Source organism: Callithrix jacchus, chromosome 6, assembly GCF_049354715.1.
Source record: "Callithrix jacchus isolate 240 chromosome 6, calJac240_pri, whole genome shotgun sequence".
In the NCBI taxonomy this organism is placed as follows: Eukaryota; Metazoa; Chordata; class Mammalia; order Primates; family Cebidae; genus Callithrix; species Callithrix jacchus.
Genome location: NC_133507.1, coordinates 118,085,330 through 118,112,180, shown reverse-complemented (window position 1 = coordinate 118,112,180; position 26,851 = coordinate 118,085,330). Strand labels below are relative to the sequence as shown.

At 39.7% G+C, this 26,851-nt stretch overlaps 1 protein-coding gene across 12 annotated transcripts in view; it reads left to right on the top strand.

Annotated features, from left to right (window-relative positions):
- Window positions 1–26,851, top strand: part of ANKRD44 (ankyrin repeat domain 44) — a 340,075-nt gene that overhangs the window by 164,011 nt on the left and 149,213 nt on the right. For all 12 annotated transcript variants that reach the window (XM_078328068.1, XM_035305206.3, XM_078328070.1 and 9 more), the window contains exons 3-6: window positions 5,213–5,291; window positions 14,936–15,006; window positions 25,741–25,941; window positions 26,303–26,390. In XM_078328068.1, coding sequence (XP_078184194.1) covers window positions 5,213–5,291; window positions 14,936–15,006; window positions 25,741–25,941; window positions 26,303–26,390 — 439 coding nt within the window. The remainder of the gene's footprint in view (window positions 1–5,212; window positions 5,292–14,935; window positions 15,007–25,740; window positions 25,942–26,302; window positions 26,391–26,851) is intronic.

Below are 26,851 nucleotides of genomic sequence, written 5' to 3'. Positions count from 1 at the left end.
AGTAGGACCGTTAGAGAGTTCTGGGCAAGATGTGTTTATTTCCCAATTCAGAAGATATTTTTTTTTTTCTTGTCAGTTGAGAATACTGCCCAGGCCAGATTGGATATGGATGGGTTTGGAGGAAGTATCCACTGAGATTTTTGTCTCCTTGCATTTGATAACATTCACAGATCATTTCACATCACAGACATCACTATCTACCACTTCCCTGTTACTGTTTTTATTCTAATGTCCTACACTTAGAAACTGATCAGTGGACTGCAAGTTTCTTTAGGGTGAGAGGACTAGGTATTTTAAATTTTGTATCCCTGATATGTACCACAATGTCTGGTATATAATAGCTTCTAAATAAACATCTATGTCTAGATAATATGCCTGAATAAGTGATTGCAAAACACACCCCAAAGTTCCTGTGCTTATTTTTCCTTTCTCCTACCCTTTCTTTTTTGACTCTTTGAGTTTTGATCCCTCTTAGACCAAAGTTTTAGGTGCTATCTAGTATCATGTTTTGGTACTGCTTTCCATAATACTTGCTTCATATCTCTTCCTGCAAATCCTGTTTATTTTTTTTAAATAGTGGGGATTTTCCCCCTTATGTTTTGTCCTTTGTGCCAAGTTATTTTAAATGTCATGCCTGGTCTCCATCTGATTCTTCTGTGATCTCAAGTTCTTGCTAGTTCTTCAGTCTGCTGACTCTTGCTTATGGCGAATATTTCCACGTGAGTCTTGTGGCTTAGGCTTGTGGGATTAAATTTCCAGATTTAATCTGTGGGTGTCCCAGGTTGCCTGAATTGAGGGCACATCTATCCAGTTAGATTTTGTTTCTTCTTCTAGGGACGTTAGGAGTATCATTGGTCTAAAACTCATTTTTGTGCATAGTTTCAACTTGAAAGCTCCTGGAGGAAAAAAAAAGTAAATTCCTGGACTATCTAGGCAATATGAATTCAAAACTCTAAACCACACGAGGGCAGACTCTGGGGATGTGAATGCTCAGTGGAAACATTTTTATTCCAAGGCATCTCTTTGCCATCTACCTATATGTTTGTCATTGTTTTTCTTTTCCAAGCCCACTGTTTCACTTTGTGAATCTTTCTTCAAGGTCACTTCAAGGGTCTTTCTTTACTTGGAGGTCACATTTCCAGTTCTCTGCCTTATATCCTATCCCCAACAAGTTTAAGCCCCCAGCCCCTGGTGTATGGACCCTGCACTATTAAGTTCATGTGCTTCCAGCTTTGGTTCTCTATTTACTCTCCATTTCTGGCCCCTTTCTATTTAATTTCTTGTAAGCTCATTTAAAATGATGTTTACTGTATGTTTGTCATATTTTCCTCGGGATTTCTTAGGGATCATAGTAGAAAGGTTTTTAGCCTACCATGTGAATTTCTAAGATGATGTTCTTGCTTTCATTTTCATAAAGAAAAATGTTTCAATTTGGGAGCCAGGATACCTAATTCTTTGACGTCAATTTGCCATGTTGGGTTAAGTCATACAATGTCTCCTAGGCTCAGATTCTTGGTTTGTTTGTTTGTTTGTAGAAAGTGATATCTTAGAGAGGGAAACAGGAGAAGGAGAGAGAAAGAAACAGCTAATTCTCACACTGAGTGAGAGATTCATAAAGATGGAATCCTGGAGAGGAAAGCAGCTTCCACGAGAGTGTTAGGGAATAGAGAGAGATGGAGTTTAGGAGAAGGCAGGCTTCCATGAGAGAGTGTGGAAGGGGGCTCCAGAGGGGAAATCCAGGAGAGAGAAAGACAGCTTCCATGAAGGGAGTGTTCATGGAAGGGGACCCAAACATGGAGCCCCCTTAGGCTCAGATTCTTTTTCTTTTAAATGGTGATAATAAGACTTAAGGACTGGGCTTGGTGGCTCACCCCTGTAATCCCAGCACTTTGGGAGGCTGATGTGGGCGGATCACAAGTTCAGGAGATTGAGACCATGCTGGCTAACATGGTGAAACCCTGTCTCTACTAAAAATATGAAAAATTAGCCAGTCGTGGTGGCATGCGCCTGTAGTCCCAGCTACTTGGGAGGCTGCAGCAAGAGAATTGCTTGAACCCAGGAGGCAGAGGTTACAGTGAGCTGAGATCACACCACTGCACTCCAGCCCAGGTGACAGAGCTAGACTCTGTCCCCAAAAAAAAAAAATGACTTAAGAACACAGTTATAAAAGATGTAACTCCCTTGATAGGAATGCTTTGAGATGGAGTAGTAGAATAATTGGGCAGCTATTTGGAAAAAAATCAAAATAAAAGCACTTCATAATAACCAGCTAGATTTGTTTCTTTTTCTAGATACTTTAATTATATCATTGGGCTAGAATGCATTTTAACCAGTATTATGACTAATATTCTCTTTTCTCCAGAGCCTTTGCCCTCCTTCTGTCATTGCATCTCCTACTTCAGTAGTTTAGTTTATGGCAAAGTAGAGTGACCTTCTACTTAGGCAGAGGACCTACTGCTACCTCCTGGCTGATTTCTTGCTATCCAGCATGGTGATTACTATGGCTTAATCATTCATGCTTTGACTCATGATCAGGTGTTCCTTGTTAGAAGAGAAAGTATTAGCAACCTTTGGTCAATAGTGGAAATGCACTACTATGTTGGTGAAGGTCTTAATAGCACATGTGATTGTTTCTATGGTTTTGCTGCTTTGGAGAACTAAAGGACTGCTGCCTGAATGCAGCCTTCTTTGCAGTTAACTGTCTGTGCCATGTCACTAAAGGAATCAATTTGCACAGTTGTCTTGGAAACTACCAGAAACCTTTAAACACATAGTAACAGGAACACTGGGATTCATAATCAAGAATTTTTACAGTATTCATGTAACACACCCTTTTTATGTTATAGAAACTGTGATTTGAACAAGCTGTGTAATTAAAGGGGCCACAGAATCAGCAAAACCAGTCATATCATGACAGGCCAGCCAGATTTGCAAGGTAGGGAGGGATTTTGGAGTTTTCTTAGCTTTTTATTTGAGGCCAAGATCTCAAACAGAGTTGCCTTTGCTTCAGGTCAAATGAAGTCATAATTTGGGTTGGAATAGTCCCTGTTTAAATCACTTAGGCAGGGTTTAATATGTTGAAACAAACCCTGAAACCAATTCAGTTCACAAAAGAACATATAATTACATAGCTTTTATCCAAAAATGCCAATAGAAAAATTTAAGTAGATATAGTGAGGATTCAAAAGGAACATGAGGCTAAAATGGAAAATACATCTAGGGATATCAACAAATAAAAAAATTTGTGAAAATCTGTTCTTAGCTTATATGGTTCATTGCACAAATTAATATACTTGATTCTCAATAAGCAAACATGATTTCAAATACAGAATCTTTATTTTCAAAGATAGGGTGATATAACAAGGCTGATCATAGTAATATATCCTGCTGAATTTTCCAATGCATACCATTATTTTATAGTTGCATGACAGCCCTATTTTCACTTTTCCATAGTGATTGCCTGCAGCCATACATAGACAACAGGAGTTTCCAGTGAATCCAAACTCCTTTTTGTCTACTTAATGTTAGCGCGTTCTGTATAAAACCTACTTACCAGACTTTCTAACAAATAGACTGGTTTGAAGATCAATTTTTGTCGTGTCCCCTGCCTGCCATCTGTTTTAGATATTGGTGAGTCATGAAAAGTCTACAAGAAACAATCAGAGAGAGACAGAGGAAGAGCAGAGGGTCTGGATTGTCAGAAAATGGAATCATATCCTTGGGCTAATCCAGGGTTGTTAAAGGTATAATCAAATTATAAATGGAATAATGATTAAAATCGACAGTGAATCCAAGAACCTTGAAACTAACATGCATGCTAGTTTTAGGAAAAACCTTAAAGACATAGCAGATGGGCTTTGGTTACCATTGCTATGGATTAGTCAATGGAAGTTAGTGGAAGAAGCTATACGTGTAAACGAGTTAGTTCAGCCAGTTTATGCTGAGTACCAAGTATGCTGCTACCATGGGGATAAAGAACAGTGAGGCTGATTCTTTACTCCAGGAAGTTTTCAGTCTTGGAGGAAAGATATCACACAACTCTCTATGGAGATGACAATAACGGGCTTAGTATGGAGCACTGCTTTGCACTTATCTCCTCCTTGCCTTGGGCTATATTTACTTACAGGATCTTTATTCCTCTTATCAGTCCTCTAAGGTAGATGTTATTATCAGCAATTTACAGATGAGGAAGCAACATTTTTTCCTTTGCTTGTTAGCATGCTGCCTCTTAGCACAATCTGTTGAATGCCTTGCCAAAGACACAGACTGGAGTCTGCTAGGTGAAGGTCAGATCTTGACTATGCTATATGCCTGTGGAATCTTGAGGAAATTTTAAAATTTGAGCTACAGTCTTCTTATCTATAAAACAGAGATAATATTAACCTTAGCTCTCAGCCTTAATGTTGACATCCTCAGAAAGGCCTCACCAACCACTCTTATTCCCATCTCCTTAATCACTGAATCCCATATTGTGTTTTAGTTTTGTCATAACTTCTGTCACCATCTGAAGTAATCTCATGTGTTATCTAGTATACTATTGTCAGCCTTCCCACTTGAATGTGAGTTTCATGAGGGTAGAGACCAGGCCTGTTGCAGTCATCATCCCTCTGTCCCAAAAATTGGGTTCCTGGCACAGAGTAAGCATTCAATAAGTATTTCATGAACAATTACAAGCATAGAAAAGAGAAAATGACTGCACTTATGTTTAATGTTTAATGCTCTTATGAACCATTCCACTATGTTTCCTTAGAAAATAACTTTGAACTGCGATGTTTTTTCAAACACATTTACTTGGCTTATAAATCTAGGGTGTGCATATATATGGCATATATGTTTGAAAATAACTATTGAACTACATTGCTATAGTAGGTTAGTTTTTTTTTTTTTTTTTTTTTAACCATCTGAAGGTTTGGAAATACTGTAAGTTGAAATTCATCATCCAGTGCATAATGGTTCATTTTTGACCTGAGCTGGGCTTCAGTAAAAGGAGCAAGTAGCCAAATACCAAACACAGACACAGAAATGGAATCCTTTCTTATGTGTAACTAGAGGGTATGTTGAGAGAAAATGCATAACCAGAAATCACTCGAATGGTCTTCATGCTCTTCCACATGCATTAACCACAGAGTGAGTGACATGTCTTACTAAGTCTACAAAAGGGACCTCTAGCTGTGACTGACCTGTTGTATGTCTTTGACGTTGTATATTTCAGGATTCTGAGAAACGAACCCCCCTTCATGTGGCTGCATTTCTGGGAGACGCAGAGATCATTGAACTCCTGATTTTATCAGGTAAATAATCAGTATACTCAAAAGGCAATTGCAAATAAAAGTTTAAATAACTAGTTTACTAGATTGACTACTACAGTGAACCCAAGCAAATTTCTTTCTTTATGTTCATGGAAGTTTATTTGATAGGTGATTTTATCTTTACATAAAGGAAAATGCAACAAGTTGTTCTTATTGAAAAATGACTTCTCCATTAACATTTTTATATTGCTTTGAAAGTCTGATTCCTGGATGTCTAGTCAGGCCCAGCATTGTAGATGAATTCAGTTCATTGTAGATGAATACATTTGGATATATTTTGCTTTTTTTTTTAAATTATAAAAAAGGAAATAAAAGAAAACTAGTTTAAAGTCTACATGAACATAAACTTATAAACACTACATATAGTGAGTATATATGCACACTATATAAATATGCTATATAAACACTATGTTTAGCATGTATATACTATATTTGATATACACATTTTATATAAACACTATAGCATTATACACTATATATGCTATTTTACATATGCACACTGTATATATGCCATATATATGCACACCCTAGATTTATATGCCAAGTAAATGTGTTTGTATATTTACATATATTTCAGTTGGGCTGCAAAACAATACTGTTATGCTTATGGATACATTACTATGACTATGTCATAAAAGTATTAAAACATGGAAGGTGAGGAACCATATTGACTGCTGAATAGTGGTTACCTCTAAGTAGGCAGGTTGAGTAACAAAAAGGCTTCAGGGAAGGCTATAAAAGAACCACTACAACTCTCTATAAAATATTTTATGTTTAAAAAATTGGAAGAGAGTATGGCAAACATTTAAGTCTGATTTGTGTTTATACTGGTCTTTGTGATATTATCCTCTTTATTTTTCAATGTATTTAAAATATTTCATCAGATTTTAAAATGCCAATGGTTTTATTTTTGGAAACCTATATGCTCAGTGTGTCTCACCAAACAGGTTTCCAAAACCATTATATGCTTTCTCCCTTGAGTGTTTGCTAGACAAGTCCTGGAATGAATTGAGCATATGCAAATGTCTCACTGTAGATTGTTCACAGACAGGCTGTCTTTCTTCTTCCTCCTTTATGTTTTGGAGATTAGCATCTAGAGGAAGTGCCTCTAGTCCAAAGGCCTATAATAAGCTTTTGCCTTTGTTTGCAGTAAGTAAAGGGGAACTGTAGCATCCTAAAGTAAGCTCTGCAAAGGTGGGAGCTGAGACATGCATTCAAGCAGATGTGGTGAACACTGTGGACAAGAAACAAGAATTGTGCTGTGATGCATAAGTGACATGGCCCTTATTTTGTTGTGTTCATGTTCTTGAGGTGGGTTTGCCCAGGAAACAAGTGTCTGTGCCTCAAAACATGTGTGCCCCATGCTCCTGATGGTCATATGGAGCTTAGGTTAGATTTTGCACGGCATTTCCTGTGCTTTTGAGAACAGGCCTTTCTTCCAGGAAATCTAAAGACATCCCAGGGTCATGTTCCAAACAAACGTGTATTATTTGGTGTTGGCACAGACCAAGGGCCAGTGCACACCTGGCTGGTCTCCCTGGCAGTTGCAGTTTGGCCCGTGGAAAATTATAGGCAGAATCAGTGAAGGTATAAAATAAAGAACTTTGTGTTATGACATCTAATGGTTCCCATCAGCTATACCCACCTCTTAAATATTATATTAATAGACCTCTCAGAGTCTCAGGGGAATGTTAATTTCATGACTGTACAAATTCAAAACTTTGTCTTATGCACCAAATTTGTGTTGTCGTTGTTTCTACATCTGAAAGGGAAGATTTTAATTCTGCAGCATGAAGTCAACCCAATCTCTTCTTTTTCAGGTATCTGGGGCCAGTGATTGACAAACATGGTTTCACATCACCTTCACATGGGCACAGAATCCACCAGCCTCTCTTCAACTCTGGCTGATTTAGTAGAGCTGGGAGAAGCTGTTGCATATATATATATTTTTTGAGACGGAGTTTCGCTCTTGTTACCCAGGCTGGAGTGCTGTGGCGCAATCTTGGCTCACCGCAACCTCCGCCTCCTGGGTTCAGGCAATTCTCCTGCCTCAGCCTCCTGAGTAGCTGGAATTACAGGCACATGCCACCATGCCCAGCTAATTTTTCTATTTTTAGTAGAGACGGGGTTTCACCTTGTTGACCAGGATGGTCTCGATCTGTTGACCTCGTGATCCACCCGCCTCAGCCTCCCAAAGTGCTGCATATATCTTAATCTATTCACTTCTTTGGTCTTGGAATTTCCGAACTCTTAATCTCTTTAGCATAATTTTGGTTCAGTGCACTATGGAAAACTTCCTCCTCCCTCCCATCAAATTAGGAAGACATAGGGCATGGAGAAGCATTGGGAAAGTTTTCTTTTTTAATAATTTTATTTACCTGTGGAAGCTGAGGCAAACTCTTGGAATTCACATGGCTTTTATTTTTCCTGAAAGTTCCTCTACTCTATTTATATATTAAATTCCTAATATTGCAAGAGCATGATGATTTCATCTCTGAGCTTGCATTTGGCAGCTGACCCTTTAGGGAATCCAACCAAACTGTTACCCAATTTAATAATGAATGAGGTGCTAATGATTCCCATGTTGGACAAATAATTTGGTCTTGCCAGAACAGCCCATTACAGCTGTGTTCTCTATTGTTGTATAAACTTACAAAGCATAGTGTAACCCAAGCTTGCTATAGTCCTGCTGGCATTATGTCCTGTTGGCAAGGTGGACAGAACCCTGAATGCCTCTGGGTAGACTGGGAAGACAAGGTCTTGGGGAAGAATTCAGGCTTTGCAAATTTCACCATCTCACAACTGCCAGTCCAAAGTCTGGCTTTATTTCCCTCCTGACTCTAGCTGCTGTTTGGGAACTGGCCAAATCTGGATTAAGTCAGAGAGATCTGTGAGAATCAATCAATGGCTAAGAGTTAAGATACTGGGGTTGAGATATAGGAAGCAGAGCACCCAGAAAAAGGACAAGAGTAGAAATATCCTACAGAGTCCAGTTGTGGTGGCTCATGCCCGTAATCCGAATACTTTGGGAGGCTGAGGCAGGAGGATCACTTGAGGTCAGGAGTTCGAGACCAGCCTGGCCAACATGATGAAACCCCATCTGTATGAAAAATACAAAAATTAGCTGGATGTGGTGGTGGGTGCCTGTAATTCCAGCTACTCAGGAGGCTGAGGCAGAAGAATCGCTTGAACCTGGGAGGCAGAGGTTGCAGTGAGCTGAGATCATACCACTGTACTCCACCCTAGGTGACAGAGTGAGACTCCATTTGAAAAAAAAAAAAAAAAGAAAAAGAAAAAAAAAGATTCTACAGAGAAAACTCTGAGGACAAGTAAGGATTATAGGGTTCTGGGTTGAAAGACGAAAACTGGAAGTACTCTCTAATACAGGAGTGTTTGTGAGGTGTAACTACTAAGTAAAATTTATTAAAATTTATTTTTTAACCTTAATTTAATTTCCTTTTTTTTTTTTAAAGATGGGGTCTTGATATGTTGATCAGACTGGTCTTGAACTGACCTCAAGTGATCCTCCCATCTTGGACTGCCAAAGTACTGGGATTACAGGCATGCGCCACCACACCTAGCCATAGAATTTATGCAACCCAAGCGGTAGTCCTGCAAAATTATTTCCTATAAATTTTCAAATGTGCTTGCTACTGTCAATGCAAATTATTTCTAGAGCTGGTGGCACATCATTCTTTTGATTCCCTATACATAACAAATATCCTTTGAGGATGAATTTTGTATTTTTTTATCTGGTGAAAGATGGGTGATTCAACCAGGCAATGCTGATTTTGGCCTACAAATGTGGTGCAATTATAAAGTAATACGCCATTTTCTGGTGGGTGTGTAAATTGGCCTTAAAGGCAACTCCCAAGGAGAGTTTGTTAAATGTTTTGAGCAATTGTCACATGCATGGAATTATCATACCCTCTTCTAAGGTAATTGTTTTGAAATGCTCTTGTGCTGTAAGATTTGATTTGTTAAAAAAAATAGCAAGCTGATTTCATTATATTATAATCATATTTTTATGACCTATCGTGTTTATTTCAACAATTAAAAGCCAAACTTTGGATAAGTTAAGCTTAGGAAGAAATTATTCTCTTTGGCTTGTGAGATTTTTCAGTCACACTCAGTCTACCCTTACCACACCACTTCTGTTTGCTTTATTCCACTTCTTCCTAGATGACATGGCTTACAGAACAGAAATATTGCCTCTGGAAAAGATGTCCAGAGTTCACTTTACCCTTGATCTCTATGAAAATAAAATTAATAGGTAATAGGGATAAGATGAAGAATATCCTTAGCTTGTAATTACAGATTATGCCTGATGGGTTGGGCCTTTGTTTCTGAAGAATCTGAGTACCGTAGCACTTATTTTTATGTTTAAGCTTTAACATGTCCTTGGGTAAAAAAGCATTTGCCTTTAAATCATTAGACATGCAGACTGTGTCCTTCAGTGCACAATGGTGCCTGACAGGCAGGTAAATAATGTGAAGCTTCCTTTAGAAAAATCAGCTATAAATATTCAATTCAGAGCCAAGACCATCTGACATCTCCCTCTGACATGTAAACAAGACTCTTGAAAGTGTTCGGAGGAAGAGGATGAGGAAGCCGGCAGCAAGAGATGACACTGATGAAATGCTTCTTGGGTCTCCATTCAGATAACTCTGCTTTTGTCATAATAATTTTTGTTATGGGGAGAGGAGGTTTTCCTGGCGGCTGCCGATTCAACCTCCATGAGAAGGAGAAGTGGAAGAAGCCATTGCCTACATTTCTAATCACCCTTACATTTCTCAAGCGATTCTTGAAGTGACACGTGAACAATGCTGGTGTCATTACACCCTGGGTGTGTGTCACTGTATGTATGAGGCCCAGCATGTGTGGGATCATTTTTCTCCTTGAAATATTTTTAATATTGAAGGCCAAATTTGGATATGCATAAAACTAAAATTTTTCAGAATATGATATAATAATAATGAAAGTGTATAAATATAAATAACAGAAAAATAAGAGAAATATGCAAAGAATATGAACAAGTAATTTTCAGAAAATGAATTATAAATGGCTAGTAATCAAACATATTAGATGTCCAACTGTATTTAGACCAGAAACTAAAAAAAAAAGATGCTATATTTTTCTCAATCAGATATGTATGTATGTATGTATGTATGTGTGTATGTTTGAATGTATATATTTATTTATTTGAAATGGACTCTCAGTCTGTCACCAAGGCAGGAGTGCAGTGGTGCGATCTCAGTTGAATGCAACCTTTGCCCCCCAGGTTCAAGTGATTCTCATGCCTCAGCCTTCTGAGTACCTGGGATTATAGGCTCCTGCCCTCATGCCTGGCTAAATTTTGTATCTTAGTAGAAACAGGGTTTCGCCATGCTGGCCAGGTTGGTCTTGAACTCCTGACCTCAGGTGATCTGCCCACCTCAGCCTCCCAAAAGTGCTGGGATTACAGGCTTGAGCCACTGCGCCCGGCCTATTTACCTGTTTTTAAAGCAGCTTTATTGAAGTATAATTGATATACAATAAGCTGCACATATTTAATGTCTACAACTTGATGAGTTTGGATATATGCAAACACCCACGAAATTATCACCACAAGCAAGGTAATAGGCATCTCTGTCACCTCCAAAAGTTTCTTTGTGTCCCTTTGTTTTGTTATTTTGGAGTTTTTAAAGGTGTGTATGTGATAAGAACACTTAACATGAGATCTACCCTCTTAACAAATGTTTAAGTGCATAATACAGTATTATTGACTCAGATTTGCAATATTTAAAATGTCTGGCTGGACATGGTGGCTCACACTTGTAATCCCAGCACATTAGGAGGCTGAAGTAGGAGGATTACTTGAGGGTAGAAGTTTGAGACCAGCCTGAGAAACATGGCAAGACCCCATCTCTACAAAAAAATTAGCTGGGTATGGTGGCATGTGCCTGCAGTCCTAGCTACTCTGGAGGCTGAGGTAGGAGGATTGCTTAAGCCCCAGAGTTCTACTACACTCCAACCTGACTGACAGAGTGAGACCATCCCTAAAAAATTAAAAAAAAATTTTAATGTCTGATAATATCAAGTGTTGAGGATATGGGGAAACTAAGCAATCTTATACATTCCGAGGGTGTAAACCGGCACACTTTAGAGGGTTTACAGGACCTTTTGAAACCAAAAGTGTGCATTACCCATGAGACAAAGTCCATTTTAAATCATCTGTTCTAGACAAAAACTTGCACCCAAGGCAGGTGGAACACGTGAGGTCAGGAGTTTGAGACCAGCCTAGCCAAAATGGCAAAACCCCATCTCTATTAAAAATTAGCCACGCATGGTGGCAGGAACCTGTAATTCCAGCTACTCAGGAGGCTGAGGTGGGAGAATCGCTTGACCTTGGGAGGCAGAGGTTGCAGTGAGCTGAAATTGGACCACTGCATTCCATCTAAGGTGACAGTGAGACTCTGTCTCAAAAAAAAAAAAGCAGCTTAGTCCCCTCTCCCCCATTATTTTCACTAAGAAACATAAAACTTCAAATGCACTAGCTTTCTTAAAAGTATTTTGTTAGAAAATATTTCCAACATACAGAAAAGTATGGCAAATAATATAGTGCATATCCATATACCTTCCACTAAGTTTTAAGAACTCTTAATATTTTGCCATATTTGCATTATATATGTATTTTTAAGGAAATAAAACATTGAAAACACAGTTACAGCTCCCTGGGTACTCTTACTTCATTCATTTTCACATTCCTCTTTCCCTAGACATAACCATTATCCAGAATTGGTATTTATACTCTTTAGCTATATTTTAAACTTTTATTTCATATTTATGCATTTATAAACAACTTATAGAAATCCAACTGGTATTATGCCATAGGTATAATTCTGCAGCTTGATTTGTTCATTTGGTGCTATGATTTTTAAAGTACATCTGTTTATAGAACTTCAGGCTGTTCCTTTCCATGACAGTGTAGAATTCCATTGTACAAATATACCACAACTTATTTATCCATTTTCCTCCTGATTGACATTTAGGATTCCAGTTTCTTATTGTCATAAACATGTTGTGGTGAACATTCATGTACACGTGTTAGAGTTTCTCTAGGGTATATGATTGGGGTGGAACTGCTAGGTGGTTGGGTGTGCATGCCATCTATTTCACTAGGTAATGCCACATTGTTTCCCAAAGGAGGTTTACCAATTCACTCTTGCCAGCTGTATGTTAAGTTTTCCTGTTGCTCCATACCCTTGCTAAATCTTGGCATTGTCACACTTTATCATTTTTACCAATTTGATGGATGTGAAATGGTATGTTAATGCTGCTTTCATTTGCTTCTCCCTGATGAATTTTGAGAAGTAACTTTCCATATGTGTCTTGCTATTTGGGTTTCTTCTTGCATTCATTTTTTGAATTTACAAAAAATTTAAAGCACAAAATTTACTCTGCCAAAGACTATAATAAAAGTAGTTCCAGATCTCTAGGACTGCATAAGGTCTGAGTGATGTTTGTGGCACGGGTGCCAAAGAAACAGCCCCCAAATAAGAAACAAACATACACTTGGCTTACTAGATAGAAACACAGTGTGGTCAAATCTACCACACAATGTGGTCATAAATTATGTATTTGTGATTCAAGGAAAGTCCTGACAGAAAGGTGAGTAATTTTAAAAGGTTTGAATCCAGAGTGTTGGAAGATCTGAAGGGATAAATGCTTTGTTTCTGAACTAGAAAGGCAGACTTTGTGACCATCACCGACAGGGTGTTGGAGCTAAGATTTAGAAGAAGAAACCTAAAATTTGGCTTTGGTAGTGGTAAATCTGTTTTAAAATTCACCAGTTTTACTGTTCTTAATCACATCTGGGTCTTCTTCTTTCTAGCATTCTCTAGCACTTGAGTCTCTCTTGCTCTTAAAAGGATTTGTGTTTGTGCAGTCTCTAGGTGATGGTTCTCTGTGTTTTTCAGTCCCATATTTGGTCTCTTTCTTTGTAGGGCAAGGGTCATGCCTTTCACTCTCTTTGAAAATCTGAGTCATAGATTTTAGAGGTGAATGACACATTAGAGGTGATTTGAAAATAAGAACCACTAATATTTTTCTAGTGCTTTGCAGTTTACAAAGCACTTTCCTATTCACTTAATTCTCCCTAGGTGAAGTGGGTGGAGAAGTATTAATACTGTTGTTGTTAGCCTCATTGTTCAGATTAGTGGCTCTTCGTCATTGGGCCAGCAGGTGCTGAAATCAGAACTCAAATCTACATCTTCTGACCATGAATCCCGCTGTCCTTCCAAACCCACATTCATTTCATGCCAGAGCGTTTAGCCCACAGCTTCCTGTTACTGAGGCCAGAGATGCCTAATGATTTTGTACACCTAAACTGACTTTATTGTCCTTACTGACATCAGGAGCTTGAATTCCTTCAGGCAAGCTGGTGCTAATGGAATTAGGATTTAAATAATTTTGACCTGGATAAATTAAGCAACAATTCATCAGTGGCTGTCAACCTTGACAGCATAGTACCATAACCCTTGTACCTGACCCCATCTGAAACCAATGAAATAAAAATGGAGGTTGGAGGGGAGGCATTCTGCCTCTCTTTGTTTTAGGGATTATGCTCTTGTTTTCTATGATTAATGCTGTTGATGGCATTTGTTCTTCTTCAGTTAAAGAAAAAAATAGTGTAAGTTCTATGATTTGTTATTTCCTCTTAGCCAGTGCCTTAAACTAAACCTCTAGCTCATTTTTACACATGAAAGTCTACTGCCTTTTTTTTTTTAAGTTTCTATTTTCCAGCCATCAGCTGGCCTTGGCCTCATGGAGGTTAGTCAGCCCCTGCTTCCCCTTGACTCACTTTCTGAGCCCTTGTCCTGAGGCACCACCTCTGTGTTTCCTTTCCTCTGCTTTACTTTCTAGTTTCTTTGATTCATGTCTCCACTCTCCTTCCTCATGAGCTTCCTTCCTCATCATCCTAAGGTTAGAACTGACTTCTCTACTGCTTCTATAAGGATATCATACTTATATTCTCATCTTTTCCTTTTGTAGCCCTTTTATAAAACATCCCATCTCTGACCAGAGGACTAATCAAAACCCTGATCCCCCTAAAAGGACTTCCCTAAAAGGAAGCTTATATCAATGTCTTAGCTGTTTAGACATAGACTTGGTGGGCCGGTGCTCATGGAGAATGGTGAGGGTGTCATGGAAGGCGGGCAAACTCTGCTTTCTGTGAATTCATTTGCAGGGAGCTTCTGTTCCATCATGATGGCACGGTTTCATAGAGCTGAGCATGGGCACACCTCTGAGTGTGAGCTGGTTTTGGCTCATGCTTGAGCCTGTCTGCCTACCCCATAGCTTGAGAAATTAGTGAGCAATTTATAGGCCTCATGTCCTATCTGTCCAAAAGCCTCATGGAAACTGGCTTCTTTTTGCCAAAATATCTGGCTAGTCTCAAATTTTTAGGTAAAGCAGATTTCTGCTGGTCCCCTCAGCTCTAAATCTTGTCAGAACATGATAATACAAAAAAAAGAAGAGGTGGTGGTTATGTTAGGCAAATGAGAGCAAGATACAGCATTTGACTTAACATCAGCAGGATTTCCCTTGACTCCAGCATGCCTCTAACTTGTGCTATTTGATTCCAGGAGCTCGTGTAAATGCCAAGGACAACATGTGGCTGACCCCACTGCACCGGGCTGTTGCTTCCAGAAGTGAAGTGAGTGATTACCACATTTAATCTAATACCTACTATGCCTAGAAAAAGGAAAATTCTTGCTAGTGAATTAAGAATCCTTACTGGTAAGCAAAACCTTTTACCTTTAATGTAAGGGGTTACCCAAAATGAACAGCTGTTTATTTGAACATCTCCTACATACCAGACATGGTGCTGAGTGGAGCTGGGGAGTGTCTGAGGTAGTTCAACATGCACAGCATGATCCTGGACTTCAGTGAGTTCTCAGCCTGGGGAGGAGGCAAGGCAGAAAGCAGATCAGTACAATGTCATCATTGACTTGCAGGAGGAAGCAACTAACTGCCTGCTTGAGTAGAGGAAATCTTCCAAGAAGAGATGTCAGTTGAGCTGGTCCTTAAAGGATGTGTAAGGACTTAACTGGCCAGGAGAAGCAGGGAGGGCTGAGGCAGGGAAGTGAGTGAATCGGGGGTCCTCAGTGAGGTATGACTGGAACTCAGGATGCAGTGGAAGGTAAGTGTGATAGTGGAGGCTGGGCCAGATGGCAGAGGGCTTGGAATCCTCTGAGCAATGGAGAATGGTCACAGGAGGGGAGTGATAGGCTCAGATCTCTGTTTCAGAGAACCTTTGTGGTGCCAGTGTGTGAATAGGCTGAGCAGAAGGGACCTTGGCGAGGAGGACCAATAAGAGACCAAAAGAGGCTTGAAGCAGCTGGGATGAGGGCATAAAGCTGAGTCCCTGATTTGAGAGCTCATTAGAGGTAACCCTGGTAGGATTTGGTACCTAGGAGGGTTGAGATGTCAAAGAAGCTGGTAGGTTAATGGTGATGCTGTTAACAGAAGAGGCACAGAGCAGTGGAGCAGGAGCCAGGAGGCTGGGGGGTTCTGTTTGAGAATGCTGAGTTCAGCAAACATGTCCTCGGAGTGGGAGCTCCATGAGGGCAGGGGTCTGTGCTTTGTTCCTGGATGTATCCCAAGCCCAGCACATTCTAGGCATTCAAGAAATAATTTGTTGTTAAATGCTGGAAATTCGAGTGAAGATGACTAATAGGTTATTTATTATTATTTATACAAGTCTACCACTCAGGGACAGGGAGGGATGATCATCAAACTGTGGTAAATGTATCAGGTTGCTCGGGGGAAGCATAAAGAATGAGATGACCAATGTGAAGGCAGGGTAGCAGGGAACCCTGGTGAATGTCAGTCTTGATGCCTGGTCAGAGGAGATGCCCACCATAGGGATACAAGAGGTTCTAACCTTGGATGCACTTGGTGCTGGATGACTGGCCTCCATAGCTGAGTTTACCAAGTGAAGCTTCTCCTCTGCTACTGGAGAAGGTGGTGTTCTCCAGGTACACCTAGGAACAAAAAATCTTGCTGAGAATGAATATACAGAAGTTGCAGGTATCTTTGGCTATTATTGGTTCAGCTTTTCCTCTTTGGCAACTATCTGGAAATTTCAAAATATACTTGGTAGATGACAGCTCAGTAGTTACAGTTTTTCTTGCTGCACTTTGTGATTTTAGTAGTTTTAAAAAGGGGTTGGTTATGTTCTCTTTCCAAAATTCCCACATGGAATGAGAGAGGTAAATAATCCTAAATGGCCTGGCCCAGACCCTGGAGAATTTGGAATCTCCTCCTGGTTCCATATATTATTTCTGTTTTGTCTGGGAAAATGAGTGCAGTGAGCTGACTGAGCGGGTATGACCAGCTTCATGAGACCAACTCCTTCATAGGGGAGTATTTCCTGGCCTTTTAAGACCACTTGGTCTTTAGTAAATTTAAGTGTCTCTTTAAAAATATGTATGGATTTGTTTCCTCTTTAACAAGAACTGGGTCTTTTTAGTTGGGAAAATAATTTAGTATGCATTTCCTATACGCCAGGTACCTTTTCTTTGTAGCTGATGGAGCTACAAAGAAAACTAAGATTCATGGCCTCTCCCCTTAGAAAGTGTGTAGTCTAATGGAAAAGAAAGACATAAAAAAGATGATTTCAGTACTCTGTGACCTTTCCCAAGTGATCTCTACCTTTGTTAGCTCAACTAGCTGCAAAGACTTCAATCCTCAAAACATCCATCTTCTGTCAACAACCAGTCTCTGTAAGTGTCTTAAGTGTGTTTGAATCCAGTCAGCCTAATGATAGACGGACCTTCCTCTCTGAGAAAGGCATTTGTTGCTTCTCTAAGTAACCTACTCCCTCTGTAGGTTTGCAGGGAGGAAAAAAGAATCCCTTGCTAGGTAGGAATTAAATGCAAACAAATCCTGAATTTTAAATTATTGGTTCATATATGAGCTCATGAAAGAGAATGTCTTCATATTAATATCTGTCACAGCAAGTTGAACAGTTTCTTATGAAAATTGGAGTCTCTGTAACCACTGTTAGAGTTGACGGTGGAGAAGACATCTTAACTCCAGGTACGTTGCTGTGCTGCGAAAGTCCTAAATTCAGATTTCCTTCTTCTTTGGAATTTGGTCCTATTGCCATTATTTTATGCCTCTCGTAGCTAATACTTGGGGAAAAGAAAGTAGATTTGAGGGGAAGAAAAGAGAAGGTTTGGACTGGTATTTTGGAATTTAACTGTTAGCACTTATCAAGATGGATATATGGTTTCGGCTGAGAGCTGGCACGTGTCTCTTCCTTAGATTGGTAAACACTGATATTACATGGCCATGTGTTTAAAACCATTTCTTCATTGAAAAGTTTATAAACTCTGTTCTGTCTGTTCTCGAGCCTAATTGCTTATAAAATATAGGTAATTGATCTCTCAGGGTTTGGGGTTTAATCAGGGAAGCAGAACCACCATGAGAGATACAGAGTAAGATATTTATTATAGGAATTAGATCTTACACACGTGTATAAGCTGCTGTGGTCTATGTAAGCTATCACCTTGGATTCTGTGAGGCCCTGAAGTCACTGTAGGTCAGCAGAGTCTACAGTGAAAAGCTGGATATGAAATAGGGGAGAACAAGGACAAACTGGAACCGAGGTCTGTTTAGCACTGCCTCCAACATCATGGACATGGGTAACTTGCAGAAGTTGCTGCTCATACACCTGGCCCAAGAATTGGAGAAATCGAAGAAGATGCCACAGGATCTGAAGAAGCATCAAGCTGGGTACTGCCCCTTGCCAGTGTGGTGATCCAGCCTATTAGTGACATCGTGTGCAAGCTGCAACACTACCTGGTGCCCAACAACGTACCAGTCAGGCTGCAGTTTCACTTATGCCTTCCGAAACTCATCAGATAGCTCTTGTGGCCAACCCTAAAGGGAGTACTACAGAAAAAGGAATTCTGGGAAATGTAGATCAACTTGGCTAACTTGGCACAATGCAAAACTACCATAGAAATTGTTATTCTATTTTAATTAAAAAGATCTTCTAGACAGTAAGCTCCTTGAAATGTGTGCCATGCCTATTGCTTGCCATTGTATTTCTAGCATCTTGCCTCAAGATGGATCTTTAATGGATCACTCAAAAGAAAAAAAAGAAAAGATTTTTTTTGAGTGATCCATTAAAGATTGGATTTTCAATTTAAGCTATAATAATTTCCTGTGTACAACTGGTAAGATAGAACTGGTATATACCATACCAGAATACTGATGGTAATCATCTTTTATGCATGCAGTGTAAACAGAATTGAAGCATGTTTATGGGAATGTGTACACTAAAAGCCAACTAAGTCACTGAAACCTGCAAAATCAGGGCTAGTTTCACAATTGCATACACCACAGATATCAGTGTAAGTCAAAATTTTGAAGCCTTCTTTTCATCCAGCCAAGATTTATGTTCAGATTTCTGTGTCTGGAAAAATAATATGCATTGCTAAGTTCATTTCCTAGGTTTTAGCAATAAGAGTGCCAGATCATAATATTGATTAAACATTAATCCATACCTGACATTATGTCCACCATAGACAAGAAGTAGATCAAGAAATAATCTTTGAAAATCTTCCAAAACATAACAACTCTAGAGATAAATCTTGAAGACTTATTTGATGCTGACCAGGCTGTCTTGTGTGTTCCCTTCTAGATTCAATCCTATGACTCTTTCCTACCCTTGACCTGCTCCCCAAGTTTGGCACATCTGGGATTCCCAGGTTGGAAACAGCTTGGAGCCAAGCAGCACTGTCTCCTTATTGGCTCCCTAAAGGCTTCTCTGGACTAATCCTCCTGTTTTTCTTATGTACTCCCTAGGCTGTGAAGAAGTGAAGAGAGGTTCTTACTAAAATATTAGGGAAACATTTTTGCTAGCTAACATAGATAAGCAAGATTTGGGACTGCCAGTGGGAATATTCTGAGGTGTTCTTGTGAAGCCTATTTCATATTGTTTCCTGTGTTCAGTTTATTCTTGCTTTTCTTTCTGGAAAAGAGCAACTGTAGGGGAAAGGAATGAAATATACACAAACCCAGAAAGTCTAACGCACATTTATGGAAGCCCAGTTGGTAGAAGGCATTGTTAAGTGTGCTACAGAGGGCCCGAAGGGTGTACAAAGTGTGGCTTTTAGTTTTAGTAGATGGTACTTGGGGAGATCACCAGGCATGCAGACCGCTGTGGCCTATGTCCAAACGTGGGTAACCCATCCCAGGTGCCCTTTCTGCTATAACCAGTTGAGAGGAGCCTCAAAGTAGAATTGCTGAACTTTTCAATTCCCCATTCTAGAGACTGTCTTTTGGTTAGAAAAGTTAAAAATAGTGGTATCTTGTCTTTTGAGTGTAGGAGTGAGGACACTGTGTCCATGTACTTGTAGTTACGAGCATTCATTAAACACTTACTGTGTGCTAGGCAGTATGCTAAGGACATTCTGTGTATTATTCTCTTTTAACCTCTGATCCACCCTTCGAGATGGATGCTATTAGCAATACTAATTTAGGAAATGTAATTTCAGAAAGTTAGTAGGGAGCCAACGATGTCGATGTCGCAGCCAGAAAGTGGAGGAAAGTGTGACTAGAGAAGCTGCCTACTTAACCACCGTTCTGTACTGCTTTCTTCAACTCCCGTTAGCACCCTTATGGAGCCTGTTCTAGCCAATAAAGCGCATCTATTTTTGGCTTTTGTGCAGACAGAAGATCCAACTGGTATACAGATCTTTCCCAGAGCTGAGCAGGATAAGCCTTTTATTTTATAGTTGAAATTGTAAAAACTTATGTTTTCCCTTTTCCTTTAAAAAACATTATCATTATTGTGGGCTGAATACTAGTAGATAGGAGAATTGGAAAGATTATATAGAAGAGTAGAATGTTATTGCTTTCTTTAAATTATCTTCCTGATTATAAAAAGTTGTTCATGTATAGAACATAGGTCATGCCTCAAATAGGAAGAAAGTAAGCATTTTATTTATAATCTATTAGAATGTAGACAAGAGGTACCCAGCTTTAGTGCATTTAAATTATCTGGGGTGCTTGTTAAAAGTACCCGTTTGGCCGGGCACTGTGGCTCACACCTATAATCCTAGCACTTTGGGAGGCTGAGGCAGGAGGATTACGAGGTCAAGAGATTGAAACCATCCTGGCTAACATGGTGAAACCACGTCTCTACTAAAAATACAAAAATTAGCTGGGCATGGTGGTGCTCACCTGCAGTCCTAGCTACTTGGGAGGCTGAGGCAGGAGAATCGTTTGAACCCAGGAGGCGGAGGTTGTGGTGAGCTGAGATCGTGCTACTGCACTCCAGCCTGGAGACAGAGGGATACTCTGTCTCAAAAGAAAAAAAAAAAAAAGTACCTGTTCTAAAACCTCACCCCTAGTGATTCTGAATGAAGTCTATGGTTAGGCCCAGAAATTTGCCTGTTCAAAGGAAGATTCTGATACATGTCGTCTATATGCCACACTTTGAGATCTGAGATTAGACACTGGTAATACTTTAGTGTCTGCCCTTCCTAATGGTTAAAGTCATCATTTCTTAAATATTTTGCTTAGAATTTTTTCATATCCCAAAGTCTCCAGCGAACTGCCTTTGCACTCCTAGTTCTTAGAATAATTGTGTTCTAATAATAATTAAAATAATGGGTGAGTTTTGTTTGGTGCTTGGTAGTTTTAGAAGAACACTCTAATTGAGCAAATTGGTTGGACATCAATTTATACAATTCTTACAGAACATGAAATCACTACAATTGACATAAAGGCCCCAAATGATTACAGTAATGTAGCAAAGCCTTCCGGACTGGAGTGTGGCCTCAGGGACATCAGCCCACAGTAATGTCCTGTTAACACTTAGATTATTACTAACAGAGTTTGCTGATGATTACAGCAATGTATTTATTTTACCCAAATGTATTGAATATACACTATGTGCAAAGCACCTGCCAGGCTTTGTGGAGAGTACAAAAAGTTGTATAACATTTAGACCCTTATCTAAAGCAACTTGTAATTTATGAAACTTGACACTGCTTATGCCTGCAGGGACTATGCGTGGTCATAAACAGTTACTTTTCCATGAGTAATTTATGTCCACTGAAAGGCAATGCATATTTGAGAGTAAAGAAACAAATATTAAGGATGATAGTTTCTAAGATACATGCCTCCTGTTCTCATCTTTTCTGTGTGCCACAGTGTTTGTTTCTATTTCGTGTTACAAAGTTGAAGTGGCCTTTTGTTAAAAAGGAGCTGTAAAAAGTAGAGATTGACTGACTTGCAAATGCCATGTCCAGTTCCCTCCTATATGACAGCTACTCCCTTGTAGTATTTTTGCATCTTATATAGGATGACCTGCTACAGGGTATCATCCAACAAGGCCTACAGTCCTAAAACAGACTGTTAACTGGGCTGATGCCTCCATTCAGGGGAAACACCAGAATCCTCACTGGTGTTTGCTCATTATGAAAGAAATAAAGGGTCAGGCACAGTGGCACACACCTGTGATCCCAGCACTTTGGGAGGCCAAGGCAGGCGGAACCCTTGAGGTCAGGAGTTCAAAACCAGCCTGACCAACATGGGTGAAACCCTGTCTCTACTAAAAATACAAAAAATTCCCAGCACTTTGGGAGGCCGAGTCGGGTGGATCACGAGGTCAAGAGATTGAGACCATCCTGGTCAACATGGTGAAACCCCATCTCTACTAAAGATACAAAAAATTAGCTGAGCATGGTGGCGCGTGCCTGTAATCCCAGCTACTCAGGAGGCTGAGGCAGGAGAATTGCCTGAACTCAGGAGGCGGAGGTTGCGGTGAGCCGGGATCGCGCCATTGCACACCAGCCTGGGTAAAGAGCAAAACTCCATCTCAAAAAAAAAAAAAAAATTTAGCTGGGTGTGGTGGTGTGTTCTTGTAATTCCAGCTACTTGGGAGGCTGAGGCAGGAGAATCGCTTGAACCTGGGAGGCAGAGGTTGCAGTGAGCCAGGTTGGCACCACTGCACTCTAGTCTGGGTGAAAGAGTGTGACTCTGTCTCAAATAAAAAAAAAAAAAAAGAAACAAAGGCTTTGAAGGAGCATGATTCACAGAGTGCCTGCACACTGGGGCTGGTCCTGTGAGCTTTTATCTTATCTGCTGCGAAAAGGTTAGTTGGTCAGAAATTTTTAGCGCAATTTGATAATTTCATGCCCCTTAACTTTAATAATAAAATAATTACATTTATAATTTGTATCTTTTTAATTTTATTCTACTAATTGCTTTTTATTGTATTGTACAAAACTATTAGCTCAAAAGTGATGGACTTGAAATAATAACTATTTTTTAAAAACGGTTCTTTACCACACATAGTTTGATAAGCACTGTTAAAGAATGTTTTCTTGATGGATTAAAGACTTAAATGTAAAACTCAAAACCATAACAACTCTGAATAAAATGTAGGCAATACCATTGAGGACACAGGCATGGGCAAAAATTTCATGACGGAAACACCAAAAGCAATTGCAACAAAAACAAAAATTGACAAATGGGATATGATTAAACCAAAGAGCTTCTGCACAAAAAAATAAACTGTCATCAGTGTGAACAAGCAACCTACAGAATGGGAGACAATTTTTGCAATCTATCCATCTGACAAATGTCTAATATCCAGAGTCTACAGGAACTTAAACAAATTCACCAAGAAAAAAAAGAAGCCCTTTAAAAAGTGGGCAAAGTACATGAACAGATACTTCTCAAAAGAAGACATTCATGCAGCCAACAAACATGAAAAAAGGCTCAACATCACTGGTCATTAGAGAAATGCAAATCAAAACCACAATGAGATACCATCTTACACCAGTCAGAATGGCAGTTACTAGAAAGTCAAGAAACAAGATATGCTGATTAAGTTGCGGAGAAAAAGGAGCACTTTTACTCTGTTGGCAGGAATGAATTCGTTCAGCCATTGTGGAAAACGATGTGGCAACTTCTCAAAGATGTTGAAGCAGAAATACCATTTGACCCAGCAATCCAATTATAAATCATTCTATTGTAAAGATACATGCATGTCTATGTTCATTGCAACACTATTCACAATAGCAAAGACATAGAATCAGCCCACATGTCCATCAGCGATAGACTGAATAAAGAAAATGTGGTACATGTATACCATGGAATACTATGCAGCCATTAAAAGGAATGAGATTATGTCCTTTCCAGGGTCTGGAAGCCATTATTCTCAGCAAACTAAGTCAGGACCAGAAAACTAAACACTGCACATCCTCACTTGCAAGTGGGAGCTGAACAATGAGAACACAGGGACACATGATGCATGAGAAGAAACAACACACACTGGGGCGTTTCGGTGGGGAGAGAAGAGGTAGAGCACCAGGAAGAATAGATAATGGATGCTGGGCTTAATACCTAGGTGATAAGTTAATCTGTGCAGCAAACCACCATGGCACATGTTTATGTATACTGCACATTCTGCACATGTACCCCAGAACTTAAAATAAAAGTCAATGAAAAAAAAATCTTTAAAAGATAAAAAGAATCTTTTCTTGATTCAGGAAGTGTTCGGCTTCTCTTCCCCAACATTAGTTTTTTTGTTTTTTTGAGACGGAGTTTCGCTCCTGTTACCCAGGCTGGAGTGCAATGACGCGATCTCGGCTTACCGCAACCTCCGCCTCCTGGGTTCAGGCAATTCCCCTGTCTCAGCCTCCTGAGTAGCTGGGATTACAGGCATGCACCACCATGCCTAGCTAATTTTTTGTATATTTTTAGTAGAGACGGGGTTTCACCATGTTGACCAGGATGGTCTAGATCTGTTGACCTCGTGATCCACCCGCCTTGGCCTCCCAAAGTGCTGGGATTACAGGCTTGAGGCACTGTGCCCGGCCCTAGTTTTTTTTTACCTTGTATATTTCTGGATGTTAATTTTTAGCCAACATGTGATATAGGAGAAGGTAGACTTCTTTAATTAAAAAAAAATATTAATTCCTTAAATGGCTATCAAATTAATCCTTTGCAAAACCAGGTTAAAGAGCTTCCAAGCCTAGAACTTTTGAAAGAGAAATGTAGTTTTTAAAAAGGAAATTATCTGTTTTTAATCAAAGCTTTGTTTTTGCCAAAATATTAAATTTCTATTACATGTATTAAGCCAGTGTAGCAGACTAAAACTTTAGGATTTACAAATGTAAATAACTAAGGAGAATTAACTTTTGAATCTGTTTATATCAGGATGCTTGACTGGTACTACTTACCAAGTAAGCCCAGTAGAAAATGGCCTGTTAGAAAATGAATGAGCCCATAAGTCATCCAGGCTGTTACCCTAGACTTCCGTCATCTTGCCTATAAGATAAAGCTGCCTATGAAATGAAGGGGTCAGCCCAGATGAACCCTAAGGCCTTCTACATTTCAAATATTCCAAATGTCTATGAATTTAATTCCATAATCATCTTAAACTACTGTGTGTGTGTTTTTTTTTTCTGAGACAGGGTCTTGCACTGTTGCCCAGTGCAGTATTGTGATCACAGCTCGTTGTGATCACGTTGAACTGCTGAGCTCAAGTGATTCTCCCACCTCAGCCTTCTGAGTAGCTAGGAATTAGAGGCCTGCAACACCACTCCCAGTTGATGCAAAAGTAACTGTGGTTTTTGCTATTAAAAGTAATACAATTACTTTTGCATCTATATATGTTTGTTGGTTTTTGTTCGTTTGGAAGAGACGAGGTTTTGTTATGTTGCCCATGCTTGGCTTCTGTGTTTCTAAGAGCTGCTTGGATGATTCCATTTCAAAGACAGGGTTGAAAGTCATAGATCAAGAGGCTAGAGAGCTGACTGGGCCAATAGAAGCAAAAAGGTGGGAGACTGAATGAAGGTAAAGGAACTCAACAATGGCAAAAGAAGTAACCCACATAACGTGGAAAACATTGGGAAAAGATGGAGACAACTCATAGCTTTAAGTTGAGATGGCAACATAGATGTTACTTCCCATCTTGACCACTTATTCACACGAGGCTGAGGGTTAAGATGTTGGCAGAGAGAACCAAAGATTTATAAACTGATTCAAGAATGTCTGAGGCATTTGGTCTACGGATATTTTACCCTGGTATGCACACTTGCACATGGGTGTTCTCATTTGGCCTGAGAGTGCCTTCTATGTTATAAGGACATCACATACTTAGAAGGTCATAAACCTTCTAATAATGATTAGAGATGTGCCGGGGCTCTTGGCTTGACAAGGAAAGGTAAAGTGATTCTGTCTTAATCTGTGCCACTCTTTTGATATTTATTAAATATTACCTGGCTTGTCTGGAACCATCCTGTAAGGTCAGGGAGCCTTTCTCTCCATAGTTCCAGGGTTTGGTGAAGCATCTTACACCAGTAAGTATTGGTTGAACGTCTGTCAGTGACCTCTGCAAACTCTGCTTTTGTTGTAGGAAGCAGTACAGGTTTTGATTAAGCACTCAGCTGATGTCAATGCAAGGGATAAGAACTGGCAGACCCCTCTTCATGTGGCAGCAGCCAACAAGGCTGTCAAATGTGCAGAAGTGATCATTCCCCTGCTGAGCAGTGTCAATGTCTCCGACCGAGGGGGGCGCACAGCCTTGCACCATGCAGCTTTGAACGGCCATGTGGAGGTGGGTATTTTTATCATTCAGAACCGGAATGCTCCCTCCAGACCCTTTCAGCCACAAATGGAAACTGATCTTCTTGCTCAGATTTTAAAGAATATGATGAAAATATTTGTACACCAAACCTTCAGCAAGTATATCATTCTTAACTTTAGAGCCACAATGAATTGAAGAAGGAGGCTGTCACTTCAGTCTTTTCCTCTGACACACGACACAGGTCCTGCTCTGACATCATATTTATACTTTGTCAGAACTCCAGATCTCTAACCTGCCTTTAGATTTGATGTTAATTTGGTCACCTGCAGGCAGTGAAGAGGCCTCACCATTATAGAATGTATGCTTGATTTCATGGTTGGTTGTCTTTCAGATGGTCAATTTACTCTTGGCCAAAGGAGCAAATATCAATGCGTTTGACAAGAAGGACCGGCGTGCTCTGCACTGGGCGGCATATATGGGTAAGGGTTCCATGCATGGAAAGCAAAGTGCAGATAACCTTAACTAAAGCCATGGATCTCTTGTTGACAATGTAGGTTTTCTCCAGTCTGACTTCTTTTCAGGGTTGGGTTGCAATTGAATGAAGATTTGGTTCATTTTACTGGCATGCTTGGTGTGCTCCACTCGGGCGGTTGCTTTGTCAGGTATTTATTTACCCTACAAGGAAGAGGAGGAATGAATCATGGCCTGGGCCTCTTTGAATGTGCTTCAGTCTGGATTTGAAAGCTGCACAGATTGTGCTTATTTTAACTTGTCATGGCAGTAAAACAAGGTGTTTTAAAAAGAAAAAAGACTGGCTAGGAAAGCAAGGACAGAAGTTCCATTTGTCTTTTTATTTATAAATATTTTTGAAGGAAACAAGAAGGAAGGAAGAAAAGACAAACCTCTGGCTATTTTATAGGAGGAGGGCACCACGGGCACT